Source organism: Pseudopipra pipra, chromosome 14 (assembly GCF_036250125.1).
Source record: "Pseudopipra pipra isolate bDixPip1 chromosome 14, bDixPip1.hap1, whole genome shotgun sequence".
Classification (NCBI taxonomy): domain Eukaryota; kingdom Metazoa; phylum Chordata; class Aves; order Passeriformes; family Pipridae; genus Pseudopipra; species Pseudopipra pipra.
The window spans coordinates 14,837,213-14,849,016 of NC_087562.1; the positions used below are offsets into that span (position 1 = coordinate 14,837,213).

Consider the following 11,804-nt stretch of genomic DNA (forward strand, 5'->3'; position numbering starts at 1 on the left):
ACTTCTGTCATCACTATTGTCCTCTGAAACCCTCTTAATTTTTGCTGAAAATCTGTAAGTGGGAATTACCTGTGTTTTCCCTCAGTACCAATGTGTACTGAGATTGAGAGAGAAGTAAGTAAAAGAACAACTTAGTGATTATGTTGAAGCAGCCTGGGTTTCATTGGTTTTGTTCACATGGAAATGGGCTGTATGTCTGAGGAAGACAAAAACAAGTACTCTGAACACCTCATTAGTTTGTTGTTGAGTGTTCATTTTCTGGATTTTAATACTTAACTTTTTTTTCATTAGTGTATGAGGTTAATGGTGATGCTGTGGTAACAATGAGAGAGCACAGTGGATGTTGGTATAGAAGGTGGTTACCCTCTGTTGTCTCTGAGATCTGACCTGGTTTCCTAACTGACAGAAGTGTTAGAATTAGGAGGGAAGATGACTGGCACATTGAAGCACTTGCTGGTGTTCAGGAAGCCCTGTGCTTACCTTGGTAGTCAAGTCCGTGGTTAATACTGAAGGGTAACAGAAAGAAATTAGGAGGGCACAATTTGAAAATCAAATTGAAATAGATCGTTAACTAATCCTTCCAAATTTTATTTATTAATTTTGTAATTATACTGAATGAAATGCTCACAAGCTGCTCTGATTGCTTGGCTTACCTCAATTTATATTCAAATCTCAATAAAATACATTTCAGCCCTTTCTTAATGAGATGATGAAAAGTGCTATCCCGTGCAAGAGTAGGGGACACACATTCCAACATTACTTGCAGTCACCTGTTTGCTTTTTAATGTTGCTGTTGAATTAGTATTTAACTCAGGATTAAAGTATAAGCTGACGTATTTGAATAAGGATATGTTTAAGCCATGAGTTCTTAAAATTTAAAAAAAAAATTGGCCGCACAGTTGGTTAATGGAGATTTTAAAACTTGAAGGATGCTGAGCAACATCATATTGGTGTTGATCAGAATCACAAAGCAGTGTCAAAAAGACCCACAGAGATACTGGAGTTCCCACTGCACAGATGAATCATGGAGTGTGTTTGTGGCAGTGATGGAAGGGGATGGGTCTCACTCCTGTAAAGAGGTGCAGGAGCTGCGTGGGGGTGGTGATGGGCAGAGAGCAGGAATTCCCCTTGGGAACCTGCCTGGGACCACTCAGAAACAGCCCCTGGGAGCTGATGGTGTTGTGGTGAAGGGGGGGTTAAAGAAACAGTCCTGCCCTTCACCCAGACAGGGCTAAAGCATTAGTTTTGTTGGCGGGCAGTTTGTTCCCTATGTGCTAGACAGCACTCAAACAGGAAAAAGTATTCCCCATCCTCAATGGATGCACTGTTTTATGAGGTAGCAAAGCTTTTAAATGCCAGCAAGAACTTGTCAGTGACTACCATTTGCTCACAAGTGTGTATCTCAGGTCACCTCTGAAGCTTTAAGTGGGGCTTATATTTATTATTTCTGAAAGGCAGATTTATGTATGCTTTTCACAGTCTTTTTCACCAAATAAGTCATTCATAATGACTGGATTTGGGTCAGATTTTCCAGTTGACTCTGGAGATCATTTTTAATGGTCTTCATTGTCAATTTAAAAAAAATCCAAAACAAAAAGACTCTGCTTTTTGAATATAGGTGACTTTATAAAAAGTGAGCTAGAGTACAAACTAGGTTTGTTTTCCCAGTTAATAAAATGTGCTGTTAATGGGACAGTGAACAAATGTCACATTCACATGCTGGTATCTATCAGAGCAAATCAAGATCTACTGTTTGGCACAAGAGGTAAAAAAAACCTACATTGTAATAAAACTGTCACAGGATCAGTGTCTCCTGCTTTGTAAATAAACATCTCTGCTTTGCCTCAATATTTCTGTAACATCCGGAGACTATTATCCTGTGCTGGTGCTCTGGTTCATTGACAGTTTCACTTAAACAGTTAAACAATAATTTGAAATGGAAAACGTTCTGCCCATATTCCTTAACTCCTTTGTGGTTTTTTTTTTCCCCCAGTGTTTTTTGTTGGATTTTTTTTTGCCAATTGCTTTAGTAATTGCGTCTTACTTTTTGTTGCACAGGAAAATACCGAACTGCTCACAGACCTCATTCGAAGCCCAAAGTATCAAATGTTTTTGAGGTAGATTTTCAAGCAAATGGAAGTGATACAAAATCAATGGGCCGTTTTCAGTCAGAGGAGGAACTGTGGGCCCGCTTAGAAGAGCTCGAGAGACAAGAGGAGATCCTTGGTGAACTTGACAGGTACAGGACTGCTGTGGCACAGGCAGGGCTGGAGTTCAGAAAACTGTAGGGGTGTGATGCTGTTGGTACACACAGGATCTCACTGTGAGTGCAAATATGCAGTTAAAATCATAATAGGTGGAAGAGGGGTGGAGCATGAACAAAGCTTGCATTGCAATGTCAAAGCTGCCAAAATCTGCCTCTGTGGAACCGTGGCGGTCCAGCATTCTGGTATTTTATCTTAAAGATGATAGAAGAGGGGGAAGTGAAATTCATTTCCCACAAGTTAGGAAAATCCATCGTTTCCAGTGTGGGAGTTACACATTTAGTGCTTAACAACACCCTTAGATCTGTTCTGATTCTGAAGCAATACATGTGTTGTTAGCCATGATGTCACAGTTTTGATATTTCCAGGTGACATGGAAAAGACCTAGTGATTGTTAGAGAGTACTAAGAAGTTCCACAGTCTGGCTAAAAATACAGCACCTGGCTAAAAAAAGTTAGGTTCAGGCTTGTTCATTATTTCACATGTTTGTGTCTCTCAAGAGCTTGAATTGCCACAGTTCACTTATATATTTTTCATTCCATAGGATGCCTGATACAGTTGAGACAAATGGAGAAGATGCAACCTCTTCTGAAGAGGAGAAGGAAGATAAGAGAATAGATCTGAACGGGACATATAGGGCAGAAGACTGTATTACTCAGGGCAACTTCCATAAAGAAGTAACAAATTCAGACTTGTTTGGGGGCCAAGTTAATGGCTCTACTTGTTATCACAGTGATGATGAAGATGACGTAGATGTTGGAGATAACTCTGTTCCAACTATTTTTTTCTCTCACACTGTTGAACCTAAAAGGGTTTGTATTTCATTATATTTTGTTCAAGAGATTGCATAAAACATATATACCATATATAGAACAGAAAATTCTAGCTCATGTAGATAAAGTAGAACGCTAACTGTAGGTGACATTTGGATATTTTTCAAATGCTTGAAACTCACTGTTTAAATCCTGCAGTTCAAATATGGTATTAAAAAAAAATTATCTTCAAATGTCTAGCTTGCTGTTCTGGCTTCTGGCTTTGTAAAAGGGAGTATCCTGTCTAGGAGTTTTTAAAATTACTTTGTACTTGCCTTGAAATTGACCTTTGAACAGCTCAGCTGTTGAGAGCAGAGTTTGAATAAGCAGATTGTCATATATTATATGCAAAATACGTGCACATTAGTGCAAAGAAATGCCCCAGCCTAGTGCAAGTGGTAGAGAATAAACAGTTCATACTGTGAATGTTACCATTCATACATTTGTTTAACTTATCTATGCTTCCTAGTCCCCAGCTGCTCGGGTAGGAGAATGTCAGAAGCCAGTTCATCTGAAGCCTGGTGATTGTTGATTTTCTGGTCTAGACCGTTGTTTGTGTTCAATTTTCAGGTAAGAATAAACACAGGAAAAAATACTACTTTGAAATTCAGCGAAAAGAAAGAAGAGGCCAAGCGTAAAAGGAAGAACAGCAGTGGCAATGGCCACACAGCCCCAGACCTGCCCAACATCAAAACCCCAGCAGACATTTACCGGTGTGTAATTCATGGCTTTGGCACGTGAGCTTCCTTCTCTTTTCACTTCTGTTCACCTGTGGTGTGAAACCAGCCCACGGTTCCCTGAAAGAAACAGCTGGAACCGAGTTTAGTACTTAAAAATTCAAGTTTGTGGCTTCTGCATGGTTGCCGTTCTTGCATGTCCATAAAACATTTCTGAGCTTAACATCTCCTTTTCCAAATGGCAATCTATCATTTACCTGCTTTTTCAGAGCTTCTGAAATTGAGGTAAATTTGCCAGTGCATCCTATGCTCAGAAAGGAATGCAGCAGTTATGTTATGCATTCTGGTTAATTCCATGTCATTTGCTTCTGTGTTTGTTTTCAAACAGAACCGATCAGATCTACCACTTTTAATATCCCTCCTTTCCCAATTACTAATTTTCTGGGGTTTGCTTCTTCCTTCCAGTATCTTCAGAACATATTTAGGTCTTTGTTTGCCTAGTTTCTCTTGCATTTTCTCTCCCTGACTTCAGTACATCACTGTCTCTATTCTACATAAAAAATATTGCTCACCTGTAGGACACCCACACACAGAGAGCTTGAAAAACAGTGTTTGGCTTACAGGATTGTATACAACACTAAACTAAGGTGACAGGAGAGCTAAACAAGTATTTAGGTCTGTAAAGATAAACACAGACACCTATTAGATTGGTTGATTAAGTGCTTGTGAAAATCACACTGCATTTCTATGTCAGTGTATTTGAGTACCTAAATATATTAAAAAACGTGTCACAAAGTGTGAAAAGTAAAACCACATCCTGTAATTGCAGCTGCTGAGGCTGAAGTAAAGGATTCTTTCGTGGTGTTCTCCCTGAGCTATGTGAGGGAACTCCATTTTCTGTGGAGATATATTCCCATAAGTGCCTGATGAATAAAGCTGTTGGAAACAAGTAACACCCTTAAAACTCATCCAGTCATTGGGCTCCTCCTTTATGAGTTTGATAAAGTTGGCATTGTCTTCTCTTTCTCTTCCATCCAACCTTGACTTGTTTAAGGCATGGAGATGAAGTACAAGCTGTAGGAAGAGCTGGTTTTGTCAGTTTACAGTCTGTTAATACTTGAAAAGTGTCTTGCTGTTGATATGAACTTAAAAGCTGATTTTTAAATTTTTTTTTTTTTAACTTAAAGCAGAATATGACACTTGTCAGGAAAAAAGCTCCATCCTTTCCACCTACAATGAATGTTTTTTATTCTACATTTGACAAGGACTCAACTCTAGAATACCTTGTGACATTGTGATCTTCTGAATCCCTTTACAGAAACAACCCTGATAATCATTTAGTTTACCTTTCTTCTAACTTTTTGTAACTCGCATTATTCTGTTTTCTAACATTTTTCAAAAAGCTATACATTTTCTGCTGAAAGAATGTACCACCTTAATGCTTGAATCAAGGGCATAACAGCATTTGCTCTGCAGAATTGATTCTTGTGCATTGGTAAATAAAATGCCTCAGAAGGTACAGTATTGTGATTCTGCAGCGAAAAAGTTGGAAAAGCACATCATAATTAATTTGTACAAAAGACAAAGCAAGATCACTGTAAATTTGTCATCTGATCCTGAAATGGTTTATTAAAGCTAACATTTTCCTTTATAGAGTCTTTGTTGATGTTGTGAATGGAGAATATGTCCCTCGTAAATCAATTTTGAAGTCTCGAAGCAGAGAGAACAGTGTTTGTAGCGATACCAGTGAGAACAGTGCTGCTGAGTTTGATGACAGACGAGGAGTTCAGAGGAGTATTAGCTGTGATGAAGCTACTCAGAGTGACAACAGCGAAGGCATACTGGAGGAAGAGGAGGAGGAGGGGCAGCAGCAGCTACTGAAAAAGCTTCCTCCCTCTTCAGGGACAACTGAGGTACAGTTTTTAATTAATTATTGATTGTTGGCAGGGATAAAAATGAGAAATCTAATGACTGTAGTTGCCTATACCATGAGTTTGATTTCTTTAAAATAATTTTCTAACTCCTACCTAGTTTGCTTCAGAAGGACATTATCAGGTGACAGGCATCTGTCACACACATCCCAGGGACAGAGGGGAGGAGCAGTTCAGGTGGCTTCTCTGGTACCTGAAGCTCTTCCATAAAGATCCCACAAAGTAGTCACTTCCTGGTGTTACTGAAACCAGTGTTCTGTCTGCTGGGTCACCCTGAACATTTCACTGCAGGACATACAGCAGGATTAAAAAAGAGAAAAATCTGTGCTTTGTAGCTGATGAGAGGGAAGAGTCGATTCTATCACCTGTGTTGCACAGCTAATAGACAGCTAGTTTCCAGCTGGTGGTTTTTAAGTTTTAAAACACATAGATATCAGCTGAGTCATTATTTGGACTTGCCAAGAGCAGAGAAATTGCCCAGTGGAAGGAAGCGTTACACTGCTACTCATCCCATTCCAGGCTGGGGCCATTAGTGATCCCAAACAAATCCATTTTCACATGTTTGAAAAGTTCAGAGCTTCATCATAAAGAAAAGAGACTGTACAGTATAAGGAAAAATTTACAGTGGTTTAGTGACCGGGTGAATACAAGAATTCAATGTAGAAATTCATGGCATAGCATATCTAAGAACTTAACACTAATTTTTTCAAACTAGACAAAACCTGAGTTTTCAGTAGTTTCCAATGCAATGGGCAAGTTCAATGAAAACACTATTTTTAGAAAAATTATTTTTTGACAAGAAATGAAGTCCTCATAAAAGCTATTGTTTATCATCATTTTTCATACAAACAGCTGTAGGGGAATCTAGGCAGGATGTGAAGATTCACGGTGGAAGATTTATCTGTACAGTTAGCACTTCACGTTGTATACTTTCTGGAATATATTTGCTATATTTTTATAAAACATCTAAGTACACTTTAGATGTTACCCATCAGTCCATTATCTGAATCTGACATGTTTATTCTCTACAATGTAATGTATTTTCTAAGTAACTGAAAGAGAGTGAGCAAAACACTCCAGTCAGACATCCCTTCCTAAATGCTGCTGTTTTGCTTTAGTTTGTTTCTGTGGGTGTTTGAAGTACATTATTTCTCCATTATCATTTGCAACATGCTAACTTTTTTTATTATTTCTAATTTTACCGCAGTCGTCTTAGTTTGTATTTTGCTTACCTGGTCTTGAAAATGAGCTGCTTGTTAGAACAACACAGTTGTGTACAGGCACAGCTTTAGGCACACTTTGTCTACTGGAGCAGAAAACAAAAAAACACTGCTTTTTTGCAGGTCCTGCAAGAAAAGAATGGCTGGTTTGTTTTGCTTTGTTTTTCTTGGTAACTGAGTTATGAAAAAGCAGAACTAAGCATAGTGACTAAATCTGGTGTGCATTCCTTTGTGCCCAGTATGAGCATCAGACCTTGGATGTGAACTGCTTCCCCTTGTCCTTGGGCATTCTGAATTTTCTGTTTTCAATACACAGTGGATGATTTGTTCTTAAATATGTTTATAAAAGTAGTTCTGAGCTGCTTGTTTCCCCGTGTTTTCCAAGAATCATCGTCATTTCTTAGCTAAGTTAAAAAGGATTAAGTCATATAATCAGCTGCATATAAATTATAATTTTTAAACATTACATGTTTTTATTAGACCTTTTATAGAGAGAAATAGTTGGAAGCAAGTTTGCTGTTCTCTTAAGTATAAATTGCTTTCACCATTTTTTGATCATATTTGGTAAGGAGAAAAGAACAAACAAAATATGTGCTTGCCAGTTCATACACAGTGTGTCAGCTTGATGCAATTAGAAGACACTAAGTCATAAAACATGACGTATGATGGAAATGCTGACATACTTCAACTTTGCAAAGTCTCTCCATTTCTGATCCAAAATGAAACTGTGTATTACATCAGCTGTTTTATTTCTTGAGCATGTGTCAGTGAGGAAGCAAATTTTTAGATCATTTATGCAGTAGGAATGAGATTAAGTAGTACTTTTAAGACACTTTCAGTCATCTTTGAACAAGCTATATTTTGAGGTTAATTACAATTTGGTTACTTATGCAGGGAACAATCATTGATTTAAAGATATTTCTTTACTTTTGATTAAAAGAAATAACAATCCTAATCAGGCTAATATAGGGTAATGACCTTATGGGCATAGCCTCACATTTGCATTTTATTAGCTCATTTTGAGTGTTCTCTTCTGTTGTAGGCATTTTCCGGAACTGTTATAGAAAAGGAGCCTTTGTCTCCCTCCTTAATACCACACCCAGTCATCGCTCACCCAGTCCTGCCGACCATTCTGGAGCGAAAATCAGAGGAAGTTTTGTCCGAGGCTCCAGAAGAAACTACTAAGAGAATTTCGAAATTCAAAGCTGCCAGGATGCAAAAGACTAACTAAGCCGGCTGAAGCACCAGTACTCTCGCCTAGTTTCACATCTCTTGAGGTTCTGTAGAGCTCCCTCTGTAACACCCAGCTAGTTAACAGGTCATCCAGTGGTAATTTGGCATCGGTTATCTCTGAAACTTTTACTGGCAACATTAAAAAAACAAACAGTTCAGTGTTGGAACACTTGAGTATTCACCTTATTTTGTCGGTTTCCCTGTGTGCTGTCAGCACCTTTGTATATGTTTGCCTTACGATAGCAGCACTTGGGTTCTTTTTCGAAAACTGTTCCTTACATACATTGTTTTTGTGTTTAAACCTAAATACAGGCAGTTTTGTGCCAGCTGTGAGGTTCTACATACCATATGGACCATTTTAAGGAAACTTTTCACATTTCAAATAGGTTCACCAATTATATTGCATTACTTGCTTTAGCATTTTAAGACACACTTGTATTCACATTGCTGTAGGTTTTGCAACTAGATGTCTGCTAAAAGTTTTTTTCCTTCTTTCAAACCTCTCTGATCTCTCACTGTACAGATCTGTAAAATGCCGGGTTCATGTACATTGCAGGGAAGTTTCTTTGATGGAAAAGGGTATTTTGTAAAATTAAATTTTCAGTAAAAAAGCTGTGAAAGTTGCGTGGGTTTTTTTTTTTGCTTTACTACTAATTTGGAAACGCCACAGAGAGGTTTTTATTTTGAACTTGCATTTCTGGCTTGAAATGTTTACTACCACATGGACATAAAAGCAGTCCATTCTCTTCTGCCATTGTGTTTTAACCTCCTGCTAATGAATGTCCATGGAAATTGAATGCTCTTAAGGAGAGAAGCATAAACTCAGACTCTTGATTACAAAATCTCCTAGTTCTTTTGTATACTCAGAAAACATTGTAATTGTCTTGGGAATGCCCAGAGGGAGTCAGCACTAAGGAAAAATGTCTTAATGCTTTAGCTTTATTTCAAAATGCAACAGCACTGCAGCACTCAGGGTACAGTTTGGTGTATCCTTCTCATGACTGAGAGCAGTCCTGGCTTTAGGAGTCCCTGCCCAGCAGCTCCTTCCAGTCTTCTTGCCATCCCCTCATTTTGCTGAGACAGCTTTTGTCGGGGCCACCCCTTGAATGATAATTGGTGACACAGATGGGCTTAAAAAGCAAACTACTGGGTTTGGGTTTTCGGGGTTTTTTTGGTAGTTGTGTGTAGTTTTTTGAAGCTAGTGAGTTTCCTAATGTCTTTCTCACCATGTCTGTATCAGCACAGTTAGAGGGGTAGTTATGTTGAGCAAGGACAAGGAAAAATGATGGCAGAGGACATGGGAGCTGGAGTACCTTGAACTGATGGTGCTCTCCAGCTGACATCATCAAACCACAGCCTGAAAAATGATGCAGAAGGACTTGGGAGGTGTAAGGAGGGATTTGCTTTCAGCCACAATTCTGTGGCTTTGTAAACGGGCAGCCTGAGAGCCAACAGCATGTGGTTTTCCCAGTCTTGGCCATCCCTGAGCCTGGCATCAGCTAATGCCGTTCCCTCACCTTCCCCTAAAATAACCACGCCTTGCGCTCGTATCCTTTGCTCTCAGATCACAGCAGGTGAGCTCAAAGTGCAGCTTCGTGCATGAAAACACAATCACCAGCTCCCCCCTTTTCAACACTCTTTTCTCTCTGTGCTTGGGACTTCTTTCTGTAAGGTGACTTCTAAAGTCGGCTGCACTCCATCCAGCTCCGATGTTCCCTGCCAGGTGTTCGGGAAGGCGCTGTGGTGTCCTGGGCAGGAAACGCTGGCCAGGCTGTGGCAGCAGGAGGGCAGGAGCGGCCGACAGCTGTGTCCCTGCCTGGGGGAGCAGCCCACCAAAACTGGGGGGCCACATCTCCCCCTCAGCACGGAGCAAAGTGTGTTTTGCTCTAAGGAAAACTGAAGGGGAAGTTGTGCAGCCCCGCTGTGCCCGCACCACACTGCCTGGGAGGGGGCAATCGCCGCCTTTAACAGATCCTGAGAATCACGTCGAAAGTGTTAATCATTAACTTGATTCATGCTCAAATGCGGATTTTTTTTTTTTTTAAAGCATATTGCATTAGTACTAAAATAAGCCATCAATGCCAGTCCACCCTCTATTCACGGCTAAATATTTAAAGGAGGTTATTTATAGCTTCTTTAATGAATTCTTGGCTAAACAAAATGAAATTATGTCCTAGAAAAGTAGAAGCTATTTTGTAACCAGAACAGTGCAACTGTAAAATATAGTTCCATGAATATGTATTTTAAATAACAAGGGGTTGAGATCCAAGACTACCAGACATGGGTAATTAGAGGGAAACGGAGAGAAAGAAAGAAAGAAAGAGAGAGAGAGGAACCCCTTTAAAAAGATTTATTTAGATATCTTCTGAAATACTTCCCACTTCTAGTTACTTCAACAGAACCAAATGCCCCTTGTCACCATAGATCAGTTTCAAATCAAAATTAATTCTTTGCTTGTTTTCTTTTTTCCTCCCCTCCCCTTTTTTCACATCCCTGCTCACGGGAAAAAGTAGGATAAATGCACCTTGGGTTTTAATGAATTATGGCCTCAGTTCAGGGAAGCATCCTTACTCAGGAATGCACTTTGGCATGTGCTTATGTCTCAAAGATTTTGTAAAGAAGAATGGATTTAACCACATGCTTAAAACTGAGCACATGAGTGTTTTCCCTAATAGGGAGCCTGAGTGTGTCTGTGCCTCTCTGCAGTATATTTAATTGTCAGAGGGCTTGGGGGCTGGAATGAGCCTTCATCTTTGGTCTCTTCACTCCAGCTTTACCAGCAGACTCACTGTGCAGTGCCTGGAGCAAGAGAGATGGCTGTAGGGGTTTTATAGAATGTTTACAAACACCAAACAACAACAGCAAAAATTAATTAAATCTATCAAAGCAGATAAAAATCTAAACAGTAAAAAAAGATCATGTGAAGGCCTATCTCTGCAAGGACCTAAAATCTGCTTTTTGTGCAACACTGAAGCCAACAAGTGGCTGCAGATGACCACCAGTGCATGGGTGAAGCGAGCACAGGAGGGAGCAACAGTTCCTCAAACCCAAGGCACATAGGGATCCTGGTGGTAAATTAATCTGTTGATGAGTATCTTTTTGCCACCAGTGCTGCAGTTAGAGATTTTACTCACTTATATAATAATAAGGGTACGTTTTAATTCTGAAAATCCTTTGGTGACTTTTGCTACTGCTGCTGCTGGAAGGGCTGGATCTGCCAAGGAGTGCTGCCAAGGGCTCTGGACACGAGGCTGAGGAGGGGATATTGGTTCATCCCAATGCCTCCCAAAAGCTCTTGCATGTTCTCAGCAGGAAGGATGTGGCCTGGCCACGCTGAGGCAACTCTGGCAGCTGGTCACTGGGGTGGCACAGGAACACATGCTGGAGGGAGCCCCATCCCTGTCCCAGTGTCCCCAGCCTGCTTGGCACAGGTGAGCAGTGCCAGGTGAGTGCAGCCAAGCATGACTGCACAGGTAGAAGTGCAGCAGCAGAAAACAGCAGGGGAAAACGTTTTTGCACAGGATATCTTTGGTCTAAAATGAGAGTGGTGGCAGCAGCCAGCGTGGGCACTGCACAGCCATGGGGACAAGTCAATGTTCCCCAGTAGTGTCGTGCTGTGCCCCACCACCCCACACAGCCCTCTGCAGGGCTGTGATTGCATCAGTTA

General features: G+C 40.2%; 1 protein-coding gene across 2 annotated transcripts in view; it reads left to right on the top strand.

The window, feature by feature from the left end:
• Positions 1-8,761, top strand: part of URI1 (URI1 prefoldin like chaperone) — an 81,639-nt gene extending 72,878 nt beyond the window's left edge. For both annotated transcript variants that reach the window (XM_064671221.1, XM_064671220.1), the window contains exons 7-11: positions 2,059-2,239; positions 2,809-3,076; positions 3,647-3,789; positions 5,408-5,666; positions 7,947-8,761. In XM_064671221.1, the coding sequence (XP_064527291.1) occupies positions 2,059-2,239; positions 2,809-3,076; positions 3,647-3,789; positions 5,408-5,666; positions 7,947-8,135 (1,040 nt within the window). In that variant the 3' untranslated portion in view covers positions 8,136-8,761. The remainder of the gene's footprint in view (positions 1-2,058; positions 2,240-2,808; positions 3,077-3,646; positions 3,790-5,407; positions 5,667-7,946) is intronic.
• The last annotated feature ends 3,043 nt before the right edge of the window (positions 8,762-11,804 follow it).